The 23,635-nt window shown below is 36.5% G+C and overlaps 1 protein-coding gene across 5 annotated transcripts in view; it reads left to right on the forward strand.

Moving 5' to 3' along the window:
* Window positions 1–23,318, forward strand: part of SOS1 (SOS Ras/Rac guanine nucleotide exchange factor 1) — a 144,592-nt gene extending 121,274 nt beyond the window's left edge. For 2 of the 5 annotated variants that reach the window (XM_072767249.1, XM_026018914.2), the window contains exons 16-23: window positions 4,695–4,857; window positions 5,395–5,512; window positions 11,356–11,528; window positions 11,724–11,840; window positions 13,125–13,389; window positions 18,761–18,805; window positions 20,523–20,641; window positions 21,511–23,318. In XM_072767249.1, coding sequence (XP_072623350.1) covers window positions 4,695–4,857; window positions 5,395–5,512; window positions 11,356–11,528; window positions 11,724–11,840; window positions 13,125–13,389; window positions 18,761–18,805; window positions 20,523–20,641; window positions 21,511–22,002 — 1,492 coding nt within the window. In that variant the 3' untranslated portion in view covers window positions 22,003–23,318. Of the gene's footprint in view, window positions 1–4,694; window positions 4,858–5,394; window positions 5,513–11,355; window positions 11,529–11,723; window positions 11,841–13,124; window positions 13,390–16,189; window positions 16,328–18,760; window positions 18,806–20,522; window positions 20,642–21,510 lie in introns of those variants that run through there. The other 3 variants (XM_072767250.1, XM_026018915.2, XM_072767251.1) reach the window with 2 other exon arrangements.
* Window positions 23,319–23,635: the final 317 nt, after the last annotated feature.

Consider the following 23,635-nt stretch of genomic DNA (forward strand, 5'->3'; position numbering starts at 1 on the left):
CTGGTCCTTCTCACAGGCAATTACTATTCCCTGCTTTTTACCTCATGAATGGGTCATCCAGTAATTCCCCCTTATCCATGGAGAGTACATTCCAAGGCCCCCAATGGACGCTTGAAAGCATGGATAGTACTGAACCCTATATATACTATGTCTTGTTCCTATACATACATACCTATGATAAAGTTTAATTTATAAATTAAGCACAGTAAAAGATTAACAACAATGACTAATAACATAGAACAGTTATAACAGTATACTACAATAAAAGTATGTGAACGTGGTCTCTCTCTCAAAATATCTTCCTGTACTGCAGTCACCCTTCTCGTGATGATGTGAGGTGATAAAATGCCTATGTGATGAGATTAAGTGGTGTGAATGCTCACGTAATGTGACATAGCCTTAGGATACTAATGACCTGATGAATCTTCAAAAGGAGGATCATCTGTAGGATGTGGTTGGCTATGGGTAACTGAGACGGGGAAAATAAAACTGCAGATGAGTGGGGACTGCTGTACTTTCTTGTTGCTTTGCATGCCTCGTTTTTTGTTGGAAACTTGACATTTTAGATAATACATTAAAGCAACTTACGGGTAGTTCCTTCCCCTGACCCCCAGAGCTTGTTATTGTTATTGCTTATTTAGTGAATAACTAACTAGATTTATTGTAGTGAAGCCTATCCCCCCTGCTCCCTCCATACTGAGACTTGAAGCTGAGAAATTCCTCTTCTGAGAGGTATAGATTTGGGTATGTCCATCGTCATCCTAAGAAGGTGGCAGTAAGGTAGGGATTTCTTGGCCACACTCAGTTGTTAAATTCCACTAATTGGTAACTGATTACTATTTCAACAACTTCCCAGGCACATGGGTCAGCCTTCGGCTCAGGTCATGATCTTGGGGTCCTGGGATCAAGCCCCTGGTGGGCTCCCTGCTCAGTGGGGAGTCTGCTTCCCCTTCTCCCTCTGTCCCTCCCTTCTGCTCATGCGCTCTTGGACTCTATCCCAAATAAATTAATAAAATCTTTTAAAAAAAACCCACAAAACCATTTCCCTAGTGGTATAAATTAATCTGCATACTAATCCAATCAAATTGTGACTGCTCTTAAGGAGTAGTTTCTTAGGTCTCTGATATTTGTTCGGACCCCAGGAAGACCGCTTTTTAGCTCCTTTTCCCTGGTTCTCTCCTGCAAACTAGTCAGCTGACATTGTAGGCAGTTAGATCCATGAATCTTCCTATCGCCTTCACCACAACCTTCCTTCATTGTTCTCAAGATAAACTTCCTCACAGTTGGTTGCAAATGACAAGAGTAAGTAGGAACTCTTTGAGCCTGCCCTCCTGAGCTCAGGATGATGGCAAGATTCTCTGAAACATTCCTGCTCTAGGAGCCAAATGTATAGTTGGGGGTGGTATGTGAGATCCTCCTGGCATGGAATCACTGCCTCAGGAACCAGGGAGAGTCTGTCTTCTCAGCATTCTCAGTATTTCATGGGTTCAAGTGAGAACCTATGTTCCGTGTAGGAGTTAGGTAGAAGAAGGGAGTCCCCACTTCTCAGCTGCACTCAGCAAGGATTTAGCCTCAGTGACCAGGCAGCTGGGGACTGCATGATTAATGCTAAAGTCCTGTTCCTCCAGAGAAGAAAGCCCTCAATCTGGGAGCTAGGTGGACAGGGAGACCTGCATTCTTGGCTGCAGCTGACTGGAGTAGACTCTTCCCCACCACCAGAGGTTCTTTGGGAGGAAGGAGGGAGGAGGCTTGGTTCCAATGCCATAAACTCTACAAAAATTCAGTAAGAGAGGCAAGATTTTCCTAAATAGATGTTTCTTCATTTGCCATTTGCTCTTAGGGCTATTTCCAGAGACTTTAAATGTTGAGGAAGGGGGAGTCGATTTATATTATATTCATATTTTTACTTATATGTATAATTTTCACCAGTTTCAATGAGGAGTGGGAAAGCAGAGCTGCTTACACTGCCACATCAGCAATCCAGAATCTCAATGCAATTTTATAGTTGGGGCCACAGAGTAGCATTTTATATACTGGCCATTTTTTTCTGAGTAAATACAAAGTGATTAATTGACTAATATGACTGAAACTTTAGCTAAAATGTGGATAAAGGCTTGAAAGCAATTTCTAAAGAGAAATTAGCATTCCAAGTTACTTATGTTATTTTATGTTATTATTTCTTAGCCTCTAGAAAGTAAGACTTTAGGGGCACCTCGGTGGCTCAGTTGTTTGTGTCCAACTCTAGATTTTTGTCTCAGGTCATGATCTCAGGGTTGTAAGATCGAGCCCCACATTGGGCTCTGTGCTCAACAGGGAGTCTGCTTGAGATTCTTCTCTCTCTCCCTCTCCCTCTCCCCCTCTCCCATTGTTCTCTTCCTCTTTTTTTTTTCTGTCAAATAAAATAAATTTTTTTTAAAAAGTAAAACTTTATAATTTGCCATCTAAATGTTGCTTCCTGATTGCTTCATTATCAAGTTAAATAACTGTACTTAAACATGCAGAAGACCTTTTCCATCATAATGATTAAAATGTATGTCTATAAAGAGGAAACATAACCAATAAGACAGACCATTTTCATTTCTATCCTATTTTTTAATAGAGGACTGAAAGGCCATTTCCTGCACTTTTTCCTTTTTCTTATTTTTTTTAAATTGTTTTAAGAACACCTAACATGAGACATACCCTCTTAACAGTTTTTTTAAATGTGTAATACAGTATTTTTAATTTTGAGGCATAATGTACAGTGGATTTCTAGAATTCATCTTGTGTAACTGAAATTTTATACATGCTGGTTGACAACTCCCTATTAATCCCCTTCCCCTAGCTCCTGGCAATCACCCTTTATGCTTTTATAATTTTGACTTATTTTAGATGCTTCATATGTGTAGAATCATGCAGTGTTTGTCTTCCTGTGATTGGCTTATTTATTAGAATAGCATCTTCAGGGTTCATCAATATGGTCACATATTGCAGGATTTTCTTCTTTTTAAGGCTGAATAATATTCCATCATGTGTATATACCACATTTTCTTTATCTGTTCAACCATAGATGGGCATTTGAATTATTTCTACATCATGGCTATTGTGAACAAACACTGCAACAAACATAGAGTGCTAATATCGCTGAGACCCTGACTTCAATACTTTTGAATAAATAACCAAAAGTGGAACTGATGGATGATCATATGGTAGTTCTATTTTTAATTTTTGAGGAACCTCCGTACTATTTTCCATAGTAGCTATACCAGTTTGCATTCCCCCCACCAACAGTAAACAAGGGTCCCAATTATGGCTTTTTCAATGTGAGAGATTCTTGTTCATTTGCTATGGTGGTTCTCAGCCATGGATGTACATTAGAATTGGAGTCACCTATGGATAAATCATCCCAGACTTACCTGGTTTTTACAAAAACTCCACAGGTGATCTCAGTCTGTGTACCTAGGTAATATCAACTGAAATAGTTAAATAAAAGCTGTATATATACTTGTACTTTTTTAAATGTCCAGCTAACTAGTTAGCCAGTATATGACATATTTGTAGATATCTAGCTAGTGCTTTAAAAATGTAAACATGTTATGTTTAATTTGATAGCAAGGCGAATTTATTTTGATAGTTTTACAATAGTTTTTTTCTTAGTGACCATTTACTCTCATTGGCAAATAATGTAACTTTCACCTTTATATTTTTTAAAAATTTTTTTAATCTTTATTTATATTTATTTTTCCATTTATATATTCTGGGTTTTTTCTTAGATTATACGTTGTTTAATATTACATTATTAAAAACCAAGTTTAAAATGCCTTTTTCTTTCCTGGTGATTAGTAAATTAAAAAATTCTCTCAAGGGATCCCTGGGTGGCGCAGCGGTTTGGCGCCTGCCTTTGGCCCAGGGCGCGATCCTGGAGACCCGGGATCGAATCCCACATCAGGCTCCCGGTGCATGGAGCCTGCTTCTCCCTCCGCCTGTGTCTCTGCCTCTCTCTCTCTCTCTGTGACTATCATAAATAAATAAAAAAATTTAAAAAAAAATTTAAAAAAATTCTCTCAAATATTAGTAAGTGCTTACTGAGGAGTTTTCTTTTTGAGCATAGTATGCTTCCTTTTAACTATGCCCTGGAATTTATGTACCTTCCAAAGATTCTTGATTTTTAAATATAAAGTGCTTTTGACTTTTTTCTTCCTTAGTAATTTAAGAAATTTTATTCTTAATTATGGTAAAATACTTTCATTGACTTTTTAACATTTCAGTGCTTTTCTAAAGAGCTGCTCCTAGAAATGTAGCTAATTATTTCTGTATACCAAAGAAAGAAACATTAATCACTGCAATCTTGGAGTTAGATGAATAGGAGACACGGAATTCTTGAGTTCCAGAATAAATTCCCCTAGAATACCCACATCCCAAAGACCAGCATACATTCAACAAGATGTTAAGCTCATCAATTAATCCTAATAGAATAGGAAAAAGCTGGACTGTTTGGCTGTGTCAGTGTGAAAAACTAAAGAGCACCATGCCCAACTGAAGGCACTGCCTTATCCGGTCTTCTGCTGTTCACCTGTCACTCTGAATATAGATTCTCTATAGTTACTCTATAACCATCCGCCCCACTCTACATTATTTTATTTACTAAATTCCTTAAGTTATAGCTTTGTTGGGAAAACTACAAATTTAATTCATTTTTTGTCTTTGATTCCCAGATGTATTGTAGAAACTGAAAACTTAGAAGAAAGAGTAGCTGTGGTGAGTCGAATAATTGAGATTCTACAAGTCTTTCAAGAGCTGAACAACTTCAATGGTGTTCTTGAGGTTGTCAGTGCTATGAACTCATCACCTGTTTACAGACTAGACCACACATTTGAGGTAGGTTTCTGTAGGTATTTCTTAAATGAAGAATCAGGATTTTAACAATCATAGTCTTTAATTTTTAAGTGCCTCGTCTGTCTTTTCAATAAGTTTAAAAGATGTAATTGTCTAAGTTTTGTATTGAGTTGGTTGCGCTTTTTAAATTAGGCATTCTCATTAAAATGCATTCACAGGTCCTAGGCTAGGTTTGAAGAAGAAAAACCTTTCAGGAATTAATTTATATGTAATGTACAATTAAGTGCTCTCGTAATTGTGTAAGGAATTGCAAGATAAATTAGATTTCTCTCTCTCTTTCTCTCTCTCTCTCTCTCTCTCTCTCACACACAAACACACACACACACACACACACACACACACACACACCTCTTAAGTTTGTTCTAGGATCCACAAAGATAGTGTGTTTGAAACAATTATTATCATTCTTAGAATCAAACTGATACTGTTGTATTTGGCTTTATTTTTAGCCCAGCATTTTGGGACAAACCTGTGATTCCTTTTATAAACTCATGCTCCCAAAATTTCTTTTTTTTGTAGCAAATACCAAGTCGCCAAAAGAAAATTTTAGAAGAAGCTCATGAATTAAGTGAAGATCACTATAAGAAATATTTGGCAAAACTCAGGTCTATTAATCCACCATGTGTGCCTTTCTTTGGTGAGCATTTCTTGAATTTTTATTGTTTCTGGATATAACAAGACATTTATTTCATTAAATGACTGAATGTACATACGTGTCATATGCCAGCAGAAAATACTTATTTAATAAATAATTAGCATGTGAATCACCATAGAATTTTACTCTATTAGGACTTTTGAAAAGGGAAAAATGTTCTTGCTTAGCAAATTAAAATTATAGGTTTACTAATACTGAACTTTCCTATTTACTATTATTAAACCTTATTTATTCACAGTAAATTGATCTTTTAAGTGTACAAATGAATTCTATTTAGGATTTTTATATCCATCTACATGAATGATATTGGTCTGTGATTTTTCTTTGTGTTGTATCTGTCAGCTTTTGTTGTTATTATATTTACTTTGTAACAAGAGTTCAGTAGCTTTCCATCTTACTCTATTCTGGAGTATCATGAAATGATTTAGCATTTAAACTTTGAAACAGGCCAACAGAAAAAGTGTATCTAGGCCTGGAATCTTTTATAGGATACAGTTCTTTAGTAACATTTTCATTCCTACCTTAATTTTTTTCTATTTCTGTTTTCTGCTACACAATTGTCTTATTATTTTATTTTATATATTTTTTAAAGATTTTATTTATCCATTCATGAGAGACACAGAGAGAGAGAAAGAGGCAGAGACACAGGCAGAGGGAGAAGCAGGCTCCATGCAGGGAGCCCAACGTGGGACTCCATCCCGGGTCCCCAATATCAGGCCCTGGGCTGAAGGCAGCGCTAAACCACTGAGCCCCCCGGGCTGCCCTTGTCTTATTATTTTAAAAATACCAGTAGTCAGTTATATCTATCTAAATTGTTCCTATTTGCAATATATCTTTCCCATTTCTATTTTTACTTTGCTTTTCACTTCAAAAAGATAAAACTGAAATGTAATTACTCTCTTCTTTTGTTTTTTATATCATGTATTACTTTTTATCATTATAATTTTTTTTTTCCTGAGAACTTTTTGCCCCCTACACTCTTGGTAAAACTATTGGTTAATTTATTTTCTCTTTCTGGCAAAACATTTTCTTTTTAATTATAAAAGTACAGATTCAAGGGTACCTGGCTGGCTCAATCAGTTAAGCATCTGCCTTTCACTCAGGTCTTGATCTCAGGGCCCTGGGATTGAGCCATGTCTGGCCTCCCTGCTCAGTGGGGAGTCTGCTTCTCCCTCTGCCCCTCCCCCAGGTCATGTGCACACATGCACACTCTCTCTCTCTCCTCCTCTTTCAAATAAATCAATAAAATCTTTTTTTTAAAAAGTACAGATTCATCAGATTTAATTTTCAAAATGAAATGTATCTTACATAAGATGTTGTAAGTTAGAAATGTTATACCTATCTGGGCACTACAGAAGATGCACAGACCTTCCAAGTTCCTAGAGGAAAGAATGTAAAGACAATTTTGATAAGGAGTTAAAAACAATTTTAAAACAGTTTAGAAAAAGAATCAAGAAGCAGATGCATTAAAATCTGTGTATTTCAAGTGTGGTGACTAGTTCATACAAGGGAGCCTTGGAAGAACCTGGGTAGGCCTGATATTCCTTTCATTCCATCTGTCAACAAATTCTTGAGTACCTATGAAGTATCAGGGACTATGCCAGGTGCATAGAAAAAGTAAAAAATACACAGTACCTGCCTGTGCTCCCTGAGCTTATGGTTGTACTACTTGTGATATCCTACAGCTTCTACACCTCCTACACCTCACAGAGGTGAACCAAAACTTCAGGGCCTATTCACCCAGCTGTTTGTTTGGCCCCTGCTACCCTATCACCCTGATTGGTGAGCAGTTAGTCACACAGACTGCACTCTCTAAACTATTCTCCATCAGACATATGAGCTAACATAACTGATCTTCATAATGCATTGTTAAGTGAAAAAAAAAGTTTCAGACCTGTATTTAGAGTATGATTTCATTGTTTTAATGTTGGCCATGTGATTTGGTGAGTGAACACAAAAGTGTAGCTAGTTTGATAGGTACAGACAAGTCACCTGCCAGCTTTCCTACCTACCTCTGCTTATCTCTCTGGTTATTGAGCTTCGTTGTTTCAAGGTCAGTTCTGCTGCTCTAAGATGATCTTTGCTGTTCCCCAGTTCCTGGGGTTAGCCACACAGCCTTTCATGGTTCTGACCAGAGGGTAGAACCAGATGTTATTGCTGCTTCCTAATTCTGTATCGTCTATATGGTGGCTTGTAGAAATTCCTTCCAGATTCTTATCCTTAACTCTGGGGACTAGTTTTCTTGGATTTTTTTTTTCTCCTCTATGGGAGGGTCAGAGGTAGCATGTGACACTTTCACTCCCTCTGTCGTCTTACCAGAATTCTCATTCATGTCTTTTGCTGGTGCTGCACCATTTACAGAATAAAAATCAGGCAACTTCTCCTTCTGAGGCTTTCCCAGACTGTGGATCTATATCCCAGTTTTTCTCCACATACCAAAGTGTTCTACTTCTTATAAATGGGTATATGTAGGCAAACATTTCCTCTAAGGTAAAAGGATATAGATTGTTCCTTTAGCCAAGCCTCACCTCCCTGCACAAACATCCAAGCCTATAGCTTTGGCTTTGTTCTTTCCTTTCATACAGTTCTAATTTTGTGTCCTCCTCCTGCTTCTTCTCAGTCTGCTTCATCTCCACTCTTGTATCCTGCCATTTTAGGATTAACTGTAGGTCTCTTGCATCCTGAGCCATTCTTCAAATGCTTTCTCTTCTATTCTGAAATAATGTGCTTTTTATTCATTCAGAGATATTGTTGAATGCCTCTACCTGCCACGCTGGGTGTCAAGAATCAAGAGACAAATAAAACATAGTCTTATTCTCAATAAGCTCTCTTGAAAGAGCAGAAAAATAAATTACAGTACCATGTAGTAAATGTAATACTGCATCACAGAAATGTATATATTGAAGTATGTGGAAAGTGCTACATAGGAACCTAGAACCCTGAGCAGCCAGTTTTTCCTCCAAAGATTGGGAAAGGCATCAGCAACAATGTAAACCTTACCCCTCTTCATTATTTATGTCATAATGCTCTGCTTTCCTTCTCCCCAGACAGCCATCACCAGAGCAGGGTATGTAAAATGATCTATTGAAAAAAATTAACCTTTACCAGTAGATGATATTCAGGTCTATATATCCATTTGTACTACATTTTTTACTCAGAAACATACATATACATATATACATATATATATGTATATATATGTATTTTTTTTTAAGAGAGAGAGAATCCGTGCTTAAACACTTTTTACTGATGGTAGTGTGTGATCAACAAAATTTGGATACATCTTTAATCATTTGCTCTTCTTTTAACTAGCCATTAATATGTCATAACATAATTTCCAGATTCTATCCAGAACTCTCCCAAAATGCTACGTGTAAGCATTTTCACAACTTTGTTCAAGTATATGCTGAACACATACAACGTCCCATAGCTTATTATCCTCTGTGTTCCCAGTGGCAGTCATTATACCCCCACCCGTTCAGTCAGGCACAATCTGAGAGTCTTCCTTTCTACCCTGCTCCCTCTGCCCAGACCAGTTACTCAGTTGTTGTAGAGTCTACCCCTTAAATATGTATGCACTTCACTCTATCACTGGAGACCCTAAGATAGCCCTCATTAGCTCACCAGGACTACATTTACCCTGCTAATTGCTCATCCTGCTTCTAATCTTAACTCCTAACCCATCTGGTTTCGTAGTACAGCCAGAGTAAACCTTCTAGAATGCAAACAAAGATGCCAATAATCTCCTATGAATAAAAATTAAGGTCTTTAAAAAAAGGCTCCTCATGATTCCAATCCAGGTGCTGCTACCCACAAACTCTCGGGCCATCAATGTGGGACCAATGTAGAAGGTTGATTCCAGCTGCCCCTTAAATATGTTTACCATATGAATATGTTTGTCAGACTGAACATTGAGCTATGTACATCATGCAACGTAGTGTAGTGGAGGATATAACTGGCTGCAAGTAAAAGAGCCAAGTAACAGGCAGATGTAGAAAATAAAAAGCCTGTGCATATAAAACACATGGTAAATCTGTCTTATGAATATGAATGTATAATCAAGAGTAGCCTAGGTGCTAAGAAACAGCCAACTAATACACTTAAAAACCAGATACTTTTTAGAACCAAACAGGCATTGGTATCTATCATTTTGCATTATTGCTGACTTTTTCACTGAGTTTGAGTCATTTAATCTTTTCAGGAGTGTGGCCAAATATTCAGGTATTTGAAAGTGTGCCTCTGCTACAAAAGCCTTTAGAACCACTACACTATGATTAGATCAAAAGTGCCTGTTATTTTGTCCATTCTGCTCCTTCCGTGGTGCACAACCTGCAGTGATGGGGGATTAGAACTAGTAATCCCTTGCCTATGTCTGTCGTCCACTCTTCCTCCACCCACACACCAAACCCCTCTGGTCTAGCCATACGCACAGCATGCTGTCTCCGACGATGCCTTCCAAGCTTCGTCACAAACCAGTGCCTTCGTACACACTGCTGCTTTGCTTAGGATGCCCCTCTCTTACTCATTAAACTTTGCTTCATTTTTTGAGATTTATTGTCAACATCACTTCATCTGTGATGCTTTTTCTATTCCCACCAGCCCAAGGCAGACAGGCACACCTCTGTGCTCTCATAGCATCTTATGCATTACTACTGATATAGTACTTACCAAACTGTACTGTAGCCCACATTCAAAGCTCTGAACTCCTTGAGATCAGGGACTGTGTGTCTTGTTCATCTTTGTACTGCAGCACCTAATGCAGTGCTGGTCATGCAGCAGAGACTCAGTACTTGTATGCTGGGTGAATGAACTCAGATATTCATACACACTCTTTTCTTTCCCCAGTGTCACAGTCAGTACTTTAGGGGGAGAGGCAGAAGCTTAAAAGAATAAGGCAAGACTGGCAAATCAGCATCAACAATCACAACCATCACTAATTAAGTATTTGCTGTTGTCAGGCCCTATTCTAAGTCTATATGTAAAGTTACTCCTTTATTTCTCAAAGCAACCCTGCTGTCCTCATTTTACAGATGAAAAAACCAAGGCACAGAGAAGCTAAGCAACTTGCACAAGACCACACAAGCAGAAAGCTGCAGAGTTGGCTCCAGAACATTTATGCTAGAACAGAAAGGAATTAAGGTGCTCCCCGCCCCAGAGGGCCATATAAAGAATGTGCAGGTGCCTGGATTGGGTTCCTTCTCCTCCTCCAGTGCACAACCTACAGTGATGGGGAAACAGGAGCTCAATTATGAGACTGTCACTCATCCTAGAAGTACTGAAGACCAGAACAGACATAAATTATATCCAACACTGTGTTTGATAGGTTTGCAGGTCCTTCTACATTCCCACAAGTAGGCCTATCCAAACAGTATTACCTCTGAATTACAAAAGCCAAACGAGCTTTGAATAAGCAGAAAATATGATCCTTTGAATTTAATGTTTTCCCCTTTGGCCAGAAATATGTGTTGTTACGTGGTGGGTTATGCTCAAAGTTCCTTTAACAAAACAGGGACTTGTGTCAAATACCACATGGTTTTGGAGGTATGGAAAATTGGTTATCCTCCTGATAGAGCTCTTAAAATTTGTTAAACTTGGTTTCCCTTTTTCTGCGTATTTATAAAACTTAAGTGTCACAGAAGAATTTGACATTTATAAAAATATTTCTCTTGATATTTAGCTAGTTTTTCATAGAACGGAAATCTGTGCCTTAAATCTTTGGTTATGGTGATTGAGATGGTAGTGTGATATGCTGACAATTACTGACAAAGAAAAAGAACAAACTGGTTCCTTTCTTATCCTTGAAATAATTTAATTATATCTTCCAGGAATTTACCTAACTAATATCTTGAAAACAGAAGAAGGCAACCCTGAGGTCCTAAAAAGGCATGGAAAAGAGCTTATAAACTTTAGCAAAAGGAGGAAAGTAGCAGAAATAACAGGAGAGATCCAGCAGTACCAAAATCAGCCTTATTGTTTACGAGTAGAATCAGATATCAAAGTAAGTTGAATTCTTTGAGGATATGTCTTTCTAATAAAGTTTATAAACCAGCTGATGAAAGCTGGTTTATTTCATACAGGTGATAAAGGAAAATAAAATTAAAAATAACTCAAATTTTCATGTTAAATGTCTTCATGAATTTCAAATGCATTTAAAATATTTAATATTAATAATTATTTCTTGCATTTATTTTAGAGGTTTTTTGAAAATTTGAATCCAATGGGAAATAGCATGGAAAAAGAATTTACAGATTATCTTTTCAACAAATCCCTAGAGATAGAACCACGAAACCCTAAGCCTCTGCCAAGATTTGTAAGCATTCATATATTTATATTTCTTTCATATTTATAGATTTTTTTGCAGTTATCTATATCTGGTTATATCATCACTACCATATGTGTTATACAGATTAGTTTCCATGAGGTCATTCAGGGATGAAGTATACCTGTGATGGATAAAAGTAATGAATAAATGCTTAATAAGTATGCTCAGGAATATCCCATTTGGTTGGAAATAAGTGAGCATTACTATTAATATGAATAAATCCTGATAGATGAAGAAATTGGGCAAATATGTAAGTTGTTTTTGTAAAAAGAAATGTTATTTGACATGTATTCTTAAAGGCAGGAAATTTGATTAAGTTCTACTAATTCACTTAAACATATTCATTTATGACTTTTCTAAAGTAACAACTTATGAAAACTTTTAACCACGAATCATTAGCCATAAAAATAACAAGTTTGGTTAAAGATACTTTTTGGGGGAAAGTAAAATTTCCATTGTTTTTTATTACTTGTCAATGCCTGGCTAGTTTTATGTAGTGTCATCACCTCACTGGTCTGAATATAATCTGTCTTGTTCCTTCTTAAAAAAATAAAAAATCAAGAAGTAAATAAAAGTGGCTTCCTTAAAAAAAAAAAAAAAAAAAAAAAGTGGCTTCCTTAGTAACCAAGGTAAATTTCAAAGTATCTGTGAACTAAAGCTTATGCAATTACCTCGCAAGAAAATTTCTTAAGGCCTAAAACCTTTTAAAAGATTCATTAAAAACAGCAAATTAGAAGTAGCTATATAGTCTTGCTTCAAAGAGCTTGGCTAATAGCACTCTGTAAGAAAATTTCATAAAACTAGCATACACACACAGATGAAAACTGAAGCAATTTAATGCATTTGTAAATAGCTCAAACAATTCCAACATCACAGTATTATAGCATCATAAGGTATTATAGTTCATAATCATGATCCTGGCTTTTCCAGCAAGGTTAAATTAGTTCAACAAGGTCTGTTTAAAAAGCCAGGGAAATCTACAGCATATCTGAGAAAGATTCCCATTCAAAAATATCAAGATAACAAATACTGTAGTATTTTTAGGACTAAGACTCCGCTATTTAAAGAAATCCATTGCCTACTATTTTAGGTAGCCAAGGCTTTATGGAAACGGGATGTTAATATAACTTGGACACTTTGATTTTAATCATTTGTTTAGTAGTGACTTATGGTTTTCAAAGATATTAGTTGAGTTTTACCAGGCATACAAAAAAAAACCTTCCTTTCTGTTATGGTATTGTAAATAATGTGTTTCTTTTGATACGTCTACAGCCAAAAAAATATAGCTATCCCCTAAAATCTCCTGGTGTTCGTCCATCAAACCCAAGACCAGGTACCATGAGACATCCTACACCTCTGCAGCAGGAGCCAAGGAAAATTAGTTATAGTAGAATCCCTGAAAGTGAAACAGAAAGTACAGCATCTGCACCAAATTCTCCAAGAACACCGTTAACACCTCCTCCTGCTTCTGGTGCTTCTAGTACCACAGATGTTTGCAGCGTTTTTGATTCCGACCATTCGAGCCCTTTTCACTCAAGTAGGTGCTAAAATTTTAAGTGCTTTAAAGTAATTGTTAGTATGATACGTGCTAGAGGTAAAAAAATATATATAACTTTTTTATTTTTTGTAAATTTGTAGACAAATACCGTTTCAAAATATATTATTATAAAAATATAAAGCAAATTCTAAACTCCAGCAACTTACAATTTTTTTAAAACATGTTAGAATAGCCCTCTTTAAATTTGTTATACTTTATCAGAAGGCCTAGTGATAAAATTGGTAATTTAAACTTGATTTGAGCATTTGTTTTCAATTGGTGAATTCAAAATGCCTTCCTTGTATCTAGAGGAAACAAAGATAACTCCTAAAATCTGCAAGGATTGTCAATCCACTGCTTTAAATGCTGCCTCCAAAATTATTATATTTGAATACCACTCAGTACATTATTCCCTTTTCACCAAACTCTATAGGTTTCAATTTTTGCAGCAAGTATCAAATTTAATCTCCTATTTAACCCTTTCTCAGTCTACACCATCTGGCAGATGCTGTATAGCACCCGCTAATACACTGCCTGTGCTTTCAAGCCCAGCTGTACAGATCTCACAGACTGCATACTACTGCTCATTCCTTTCTGATTTCTAGATCAGTGCTGTCTAGTAGAAATATAATGTGAGCCACGTAGGTACGTTAAATGTTCTATAGCCACACTTACAAAAGCAAAAAGAATTAGGTGAAATTGATTTTAATATATTTTATTTAACTCAGTGTGTGTAAAATATTATCATTGCAACATGAATTCAAGATAAAAATTTATTGAGCCATTTTACATTCTCTTTTTGTTCTAAATTGTCAAAATCCAGTATGCATTTTACACTTAGAGCACACCTCAACTCAGACTAGCCACAATCACATGCTTAATCCACATGTGCCTAGTGGCTTCCAAACAGTAGAGCTCAGCTCTAGCCCTTTGAAGAGGCTACCTTTTATATGTAGGTCACCTTGCTTCCTCTAATTTTCTAATTAGAAATTAGAATTTCTAATTCCATGTGGAGCTTTAAAGCTCTAAGAATGCATGAACTCTTTCCATTTGTTCAGAATTAAAACTTGAATCCCATCACCTTTACCCCTCTCACAAACTCTTCCACATGCTCTTCCCATTGGCTATCTCAGATCAATGTACAGACCAATTCCTAGTATCAGACAGAACAGAATCCAGTCCTGAGAAGACAGCATGTCGTTATTATGGGGGAGGAGGTCAAGGAGCCAGGTGACCTAGGAGTTAGGAATCTGGTTGAGGATCTCAGTCTGCTAGTGAGCTTCTCTGATTTTTAGATAAAAGACATTTTCTGTGCCTTCTGGAAATCCAGCTAGATTTTTGAGGTTTCTTCCAACTCAGAGAACCTAACTTTTTAAATAAAAATTGACTTAAAATTATTCTTCAGAGGTGTATTATTTTGACATTTGGCCCAGAATCCTATCTATTTATTCATGTGTTGTACATACATTTGTAGTTGCCCAGTAGTATCTCTTTTTACCACCTAAGGTGTGTTTGTTTTGAGAATTACTATATCTTGGCTTCGTTTGGCTACTGGGGATTTTGGAGTCCCGTTATAAATGTACTAAAGCTATCAGATATCTTTGTAAGTTCAAATAAACATCAGGTAAAAAAAGAAAAAAATCCCACTTATATTCCCCAATTCATAAACCCTCTAAAATTAAGTAATAAAACCAGCACTTTTAATTATATACCCAACCCCAAATCATGATTTATTCTGACCTATTTAATTCTTTGCAGGGTTTTTTTTTTCTTAGAGCAGATAGGTGTGGTCTATATTATGAAGATTCCCACATAAATAAATGATTGAAATCACATGAAAGCTATCAGTTGCAAATTCTGCTTCTCTTAGTTTAAAAAGTAGCTAAAAATGGAAGAGGAGGGAAAAACAGGAGATAAGCACATTAACATTCCCTACTGGTGCTAGATCTTTAAAGCAGTTAAGTCATAGAGGGAAGAAGGAATCATTTTGGAATGCAGTGCTCTGTCCTACACAGCAGTGGAACAGTATTCAGCAGCTGGACAGGTGGAGGAACCACTGGTCCAGGAGTTAGGCTTTGTAAGCTGAGCGTAGAGGGTTTGCTCAATTTGGCTTTCTTTGTGATAAAACTCCTTTTACGATTCTCTTTCCTCTGAGTAAAAACTGAAAATAACTATTTTGAAATTAGAGAAGCCAGCATAATATAAAATCATCTGTGTGCTCAGTCCCTTACTTAAAACTTACCTGTGGGCCTCTGTGTAGTGAAGGTTCTCATGTGCTCATGACCCCAATTCTGCTGAACAGACCCACTAGTACTGTGGGGGTCACTGGAGCTCCCAGCTTGCCAAAAATGTTTCCACCACAGAGAGAATTCCTACGTCCTCAGGGCCTGTCAGGAAAGAGCTGCTGTGCCTACCTTCTTAGCTCATCTGAACATATTCCACTTGATACATGGCAGCAAAAGTATCATTGCCTAAGTTTTTCAAAAGCCAAAGCTTGACTAGAATTTTTGATCAGTTATAGTAGTGCTTTTTTGCTTCTAGTTTTGTCTTTCAAAATAGTTTATTTTAAAACCATAGCTAAAAAAATAAATAAATAAAACCATAGCTAATTAATTGGCCAGTATTTGTTGCATGTCTCACTCCTTCCCAAGCACTTACACATCACATCTCTTCTGGTAAAGCTCATAATCTTACTGAGAAAGGAAAAATAATCATAGTACAAAGCAAATCATAGTTAAATGCTTTAACCATTGTTAAATGCTATGATTCTCTTTGTACTGTATTTATTTTTCAATCTCAGTAAGATTGCAAGCTTTACCAAAGAAGATACCTAAGGGCTCAGCAAAATGCTAAATGAGTGGTGAAGACACAGTGCTGTGGAAGTTTACACAAAGATGATCACAGAAGGGGCAAGAGTGGTCACGGAAAGCTTTGTGGTGAGGACAGAGAGGTAAGGAAACTGGCCACCCACCTAGTCAGCTTCCTATACTCCCACTCAAAGCCCTGCTCCACATCTTGGCCTGGCCAGCTCCACCTTTGAGGTGGTCATGACAGTCTCCATAACCAAGGGAGAGGTCACCCAGCTTGCTGCTTTGTTTCTGCTGCCATCCCAAGGTGGAGAGGAGGAGGAAAGTGTTCTAGGTGCCTTCCTGTTTGAAGATTGCCTGATCATAGAAGGCAGCCAGAGGTCCCACCGGTCTGTCTACTGCTGATGAATTTCAGCTCTGGGACTCAGGAGAAGAAACTTTGACCAGAAAAGATGTATTCCAAGCATTTCAAGCTGGAATGCAAGGCTTTTCTTCATAGAAGATTGTTGTAGGTCTCTGCACCCCCCTCTCATGAATAAATAGATAAAAAATAAAAATCTTTAAAAAAAAATAAAATAAAAGCTTTCCAGGGGGATTATAATGTGTAGCCAAGATTGAGAACCACTGATCTTTTGTCTGGGATTTGTACTTAGCAAATTAATACTACCTTTTTAATTAATTGGGTTTCACTATTAAGTCATTATCCATGAATTTGTTCGGTTCCTAGCTAGTATAGAATGTCTAGTATATATTTCTTGATTAGGGCACGAATAATTCTAAGAGGTTTTTTTAGCATTTTACAGACAGTAAGACCAAGAAATTCATTTAAAATGACAAATCAGGGGCATCTGGGTGGCTCAGTGGTTGAGTGTCTGCCTTTGGCTCAGGGAAGCCAAAATAATCCTGGGGTCCTGGGATCGAGTCCCACATCTCCCTACAGGGAGCCTGCTTCTCCCTCTGCCTGTGTCTCTGCCTCTGTGTCTCTCATGAATAAATAAATAAAATCTTAAAAAATAAAATGACAAATCAGAAAAGTGCCCTTACTTTACCACACACATAAGCCTGCACCATCCATATATATAAATATGATCCAAGTCAAGTCTGTGTATGTACAGTGGGTACACATAGGTATAATTATTCTTTGTAAAAGCCTGCAGTTTGTAGCTATCAGAAGCTTTGTTTTTATTTTATTCTCATATTGTACTAAGTGTACTACCATGTTCTTGAGGCTTATCTCCAGGAGGCATATTTATTTCTTTTCTAAGAAAAGTGGAAAAAACATGAGTAGGGAAACACTAGAGGTAAATACTCCTTTACCCCTGTCCCATCATAGGTGCCTAATAAATAGTGGAGTGAATCACTGACAGAAAGAACAACAGCTTCATTTAATATCAAAATACAAAAATTAATTTTTATCTTCTGAAAGATAACTTACTAGAATTAATGGATTGCTACCCTTGGTAACAACCATGGCCTCTAAATAAATTATCAGTCCATAAGGAAAGGAAATTAATGGGATAGATTGTTGGAAATTGGGGCTATATGGGTATAAATAGCAATCACATTAATAGTCTTGCCAACTGAACCTGAAACATAAAATTATCCTTGTTCTGACCAAAGCAGCTAGAAAAAACAATGGTCCAAATTATTTGAGTGATTGTTGTACAAAGAGAGGGAGAGAGGAACCTGAACTTTTAAAAAAAATCAGCTGAGATTAGTGTTAAAGGAATTATTCTAGTCTCTTGGATATTATCGCTTTAATATGTTGGTAATAGGAGGCAATGTCACATAAACAACTATGTAGATTTAGAGCCAGTACAGATCACAGCCTCTTGTCTCAGTTTTTCTACTTTAATGCTCTTGGGGCTTTGGCTTTTATGGTTTTCATTTTTTTTTTTTCCTAGAAGAATTAATACTGTTGAAATTAAACATCCTAAATTTGTGAGTTTCCTGTATAAAATATGTCTAAGCGCCAAATATATATGAAGTGTTCAAGAATACAGAAGGAAAAGGCTATATCCCTTTCAAGCTTGTTTTACAATATCCAAAGCTATAATTATTTTGCAATAAGAATATATGCTCCAAGAACATTTTCAAAAGTATATAATATTAGTAAGAAATTCCCCTTTATTTTTCAATTTATATAACATAAATTCATTATTTATTACTTAACTTCACACATTTGAGTTTTCAAAAAATCTCTAGTAAATGACCTGTTTCTATAATGTCCAGCTGAATTCTTTGCTTGAATTGGGTTTATACATTTTTTAAAAGTCTTCCAATAATAGAAGATATTTTAGTTTTCTCATGAATGCTTTTCATTTAAATATTATGACATCAAGTAGAATCTAAAAGGAATCTTCAAAATTCCCAATATATTAGCTCAACATAATTATTTATTTTTCTCAAAAGTAAGAAGTAGTGAGCTTTTACTAAAGACTGCTGTACCATTCTTTACAACTAGAATAACAAAAATTATATTTTTATCAGCAATGCATTTTTACAGATGAGTTGAATTTATCAATGAAAGAAAAAAATCTACTCTTTCTTGTTTCCTTTCACAGGCAGCGATACCGTCTTTATCCAAGTTTCACTGCCCCATGGCCCAAGTTAGTATATTTGGTTTAAGACTCATAATTCTTGCTTTGGCTTTAAAAGTTAAACCAAGTGTAACCTTCCCTGCTAAAACTCTTCTTGGGTCTGGCGGCATTGGTACATTGCTTGCAATATCATAGAAGCGAGGGCTTCACTCGTGCTATCTTTTGATCCTAAATGATTTGCTTCAACTTATATACTTTTCATGCTTTTTGTAAAACCTATTTTCTCTTTTGAAAAGAACATTATTATATGGGTGACTTCCACATTTAACCATTTCTCTTTTCCAACTATAGAGTTCTAAATATATTTTAATGCTCAACTTAAAAAAAAAAAGCAAGAGCATGCATGCGCAGATGGGAATGCTGGCAGCTATGTGCAGTATCTAAATCACAAAATACACTTAGCCTGGCAACAGCACAGACTGTAGGCAAATTACTACTACTACTTGACTTTAGAAGAACTATCTTATAATTGTAACTTAATTTATATGGCCTAAATATTCATCACTGTTAAGCAAAATAAAGTTATACTGTAAATATTTGCTTTTTTATTTTTAAAGTCAACTAACAATTCATCAAATGATTCCATAAGTTTTAAGCTAATAGATTAGTGGGTTATGCTGCCCTTCATACAAATGATTTCAAAATGTATACAATGGAAAACATTAGTTGTAAGCTAAATTAACTTCCTACATAGTCTCCTAAGAAGAAAGGTAGGTGACCAAAATGTTGCTCACTTGAATAATATCAGTACACAAAGCACTCTTCTAAGTTCTATATTGTTATAACTTTTAATCGACAAAATAAAAGCTATTGGTACTTAAAGGAAAACAAGAACCTCCCAAGTATAATTCTGATCATTTATGTATTTTCATCTCTTTTTTATACTTTGCATAAACTAACAACTTACATAAATGTTGTCTCTCAAAATGTAATTACTTTATGCCTATGTTACGCCCGTGTCATCATAAATGTTTATAGGATAAGTTCTAATAAGAAGCTTTTTTATGCCAGTTCATCAACTCACTCTTAAATCAGGTTCACTAGATTCTAGTGTAATTTCTGTTTTTATCAGGGCTGCCTCAGTCATCTTAAATAGCTCTATCACAATTAAAATTTTTGGATTAGAGTATGATTAACCTGATTTTGCTCACTCACCAAGGAGAGCCAGCCCATACCTAGACAAAGTGAGGAGACCCTTCCTCCAGACATGAGATTCTCTCCCTGGCACCCTTTGAGAAAACTGCTCAGGAGAGCAGTTAAGATCAAAAACTAATCCCAAGGACTATCCAGTAAAGACAAGGAAATTCTATACTAATAAAGTCAGAGAAAGAAAGTGAGCCCATAACAAAAAACCTAATAAAATTACCATTCCAAAAGTTTTTAGTAGTTTGCTGTTTCTCCCAGATTCTGAGAATCATATTGAAATAAAAAATTCCAGTAAAAAATTAACAGTGGGAATGTTATTTTGTTCAAGAAGCAAAATAACAGAATATCTTAGGCAGTTTTGTTTGTTTTTTCTGAAAATTCTGCTAGGAAATTTCTGCATGCTTTTAGAGCAATTTGCTTTAGTAAAGGAAATCCTATTATGTACTGGTTTATTGAACTGCTTTTGATAATTCTGTACATTTCTTTTAATAAATATAAGCAGTTTCCAGCTAAGCCTTTACAGGATTAAGAGATGAAATAGAATACCTGTCAACTTTTTAAAAAATGTAACACCCTACAGGATCTGCTTCAGTATCATCTATAAGTTTAACCAAGGGCACTGATGAAGTACCTGTCCCCCCTCCTGTTCCTCCACGAAGAAGGCCGGAATCTGCCCCCGCCGAATCTTCGCCGTCTAAGGTAAGTAGAGTCCTGTCACCTGGACACTGGACATTATGGTTACAGTAGAATCATGTTCCCACCAGGTTAGGCTGAAACTTCAGGGTAGCTAAGCTTAATAGAGTGTAGACGAGAACTAAATACAATTTACCCTGGAGTTATGTTTGTTTATTTTCTTCTGAACATAGTTTTTTGGTATGTTTTAAGAACCCTTATAAATCTAAATTATGGGTACTGTCAAGGAAAAAAACAAGCTTAATCTATAAAGAGTAATGTAGTCTCAAGCAGAGACTATGCAGAGAAAGAGAAAGAAGCAAAGAGGTGTGAAGCTTTATATGAAAGCACATTTAAAGTGAATCTTAAACATTACCTATCTGAGCCCTTAACAGATCTGACATGCTTTTAAATGGGATTTGCCTGATGATTCTGCGTTGGAAGAGACCTTAACAGCTTATAATAGCCTTTTTTTTCCCAGTTGTTTAAGCTTCTTTCTTTGCCAACTCTTAACTTGATTCAGGGGTTCTCAAGTGTCCAGAGAACAGAGCACCTGAACAAGTCAAGACACTCTTTGCAGAACATCAAAAAATGTTAATGTAGTAAGTTTTAAATTATAAGATTAACTTATGTTAAATTGTAAATGATTTTATATTAGACTGATAGGTAAGCAGTAGCAAGCGACAAAATGTTGAGAAAAATAAAAACTTAGAAAAAAAAATCTTAACAAATTGGTATTAAACCTTCATTTAAAACATATGGCAAAACCCCCTGAACCATACCCAGGGCTCTACCAGTTGTGTTTTTGAAAACCCCAACTTAATTCATAATATGTTTGTGGTACTACATCAATTACTAATAAGTTTGTGTTTTATTCTTTTTCTCATTTGTGTCAGATTATGTCTAAGCATTTGGACAGCCCCCCAGCAATTCCTCCTAGGCAGCCCACATCTAAAGCCTATTCACCGCGATATTCAATATCAGACCGGACCTCTATATCAGACCCTCCTGAGAGCCCTCCCTTATTACCACCACGAGAACCTGTGAGGACACCTGATGTTTTCTCCAGCTCACCACTACATCTCCAGCCTCCCCCTCTGGGCAAAAAAAGTGATCATGGCAATGCCTTCTTCCCAAACAGCCCTTCCCCTTTTACACCACCTCCTCCTCAAACACCTTCTCCCCATGGCACGAGAAGGCATCTGCCATCACCACCATTGACACAAGAAGCGGACCTTCCTTCAGTCACTGGGCCGCCTGTTCCTCCACGACAAAGCACTTCCCAACATATCCCTAAACTCCCTCCGAAAACTTATAAAAGGGAGCACACACACCCATCTGTGCACAGAGATGGACCACCCCTGTTGGAGAATGCCCATTCTTCCTGAGTTTCTCTGTTCTGGGATGGACGTTTCCTAGCCCCAGCTCCATGGCTGGCAATAGAGGGCACTGAATGTGCCAGCACTGAGGAGTTAAAATGACAACTCCAAACACTAACGCCTCTCCTTCGGGATGCAGTATGAGACAATGAACTTGAACCTAGACGTAATTAGAACATGAAAATGGTATTCATTCAGAATATGGAAAGACTGATCTAGAGGAATTGGACAACTGATTTCACCTGAAAATCAAGTGAAGGGACTGTTTCTAGCCGATAGGCAGGAGTCCTCTTTTTGTGAAGTGATCTTTATCATTAAAGGGATGGAAAACACAGTCTAGTGTCCAGCAGGCCCACATGATGACAGTTTTTGTAATTCAAAATATGCACTTTTTAAAAAGAAATCTTAAACAGGGATCTTCATATCTCCTTTGTTTTCCTTTGCTTTTACTCATCCTACTTTAGAATATTTTCTTAAAAATCATTCAAAGGACTGTGAGGAGTGGCTGTGCTGCCTGACCTTGTTGGCGTCAAGGCCCAGCACTGTGCCACAGTCCTGTTTACAGATTATTACAGTGAAGTGAATGGGTACCAAGGCTTCACCAAAGAGGTACTTTATCTTTCTTTCTTCCTTCCTTCCTTCCTTTTCTTTTTTCTTTTCTTTTTCTTTCTTTCCTTCCTTTCTTTCCTTTCTTTCTTTCCTTCTTTCTTTTCTTTTTTCTTTCTTTCCTTCCTTTCTTTCTTTCTTTCCTTTTTTCTTCTTTCTTTCCTTTCCTTTTCTTTTTCTTTTCTTTCTTTCTTTCTTTCTTTCTCTCTTTCTCTCTCTCTCTTTTTTTAGGAGTAATTATACTAATTTTAAGAGCATTCCCCCACCCTCCCTACACAAACAAAACATGGTGGTGTTGCCTTCAAACCAGATAAGTTTTGTGTCATTAACATGACAGAAGAACTTTTTTAAAAATGTAACTGTCATGTATACGATTTACATTTAGGAGACTGTTAATCTATGCTAGATTGTTATTTTCCCCCCTTCTCCCACAAAAGTTTACTGGTAATCCATGTCATGGCTCATAGCTGTCCCTCTAACCATACTCTGGAAATGTAGTCACCCAGTGTGAAAAGAACCACTTGCTGGGCATCACTGACACCATTCATGTTTTACTGATAGTTGAGTAATCAGCATATCTAGAATTACCTTGCATTGCTGAAATCATGTGTATATAGTGAATGTTATATAATAAACCTGGCAGGTCTGTTTTAATTTAATGAATAAAGATACAAATACTTTGTTTGACTGGCATATATTAAATTATTATATGGAGAAAATGGTTGATTCTTATTTCTTTCAGTTGAAACACACACACACACACACACACATCACATGCAAACACTAAGCATAAAAGCACGTATTGCGGTACGCCATGGTTTCTAGTTCTGGATGTATGTATTTCATCTTAAAGAATGATCTAAAGTTACAGTTGGGCATGTAGGAAAAAATTTGGTTAGAATAGAATGGGTATCTTTTAAGCAGAACTTTGTTTTTTAATTTCCTAGGCAACATGTATACAGATTGTTATATTAAACATTCTACCTTGCTTGAGGTCTTTGCTCTATTCATAATAGAACATCTACCTACATCATTA

This window comes from Vulpes vulpes, chromosome 8, assembly GCF_048418805.1.
Source record: "Vulpes vulpes isolate BD-2025 chromosome 8, VulVul3, whole genome shotgun sequence".
Classification (NCBI taxonomy): Eukaryota; Metazoa; Chordata; class Mammalia; order Carnivora; family Canidae; genus Vulpes; species Vulpes vulpes.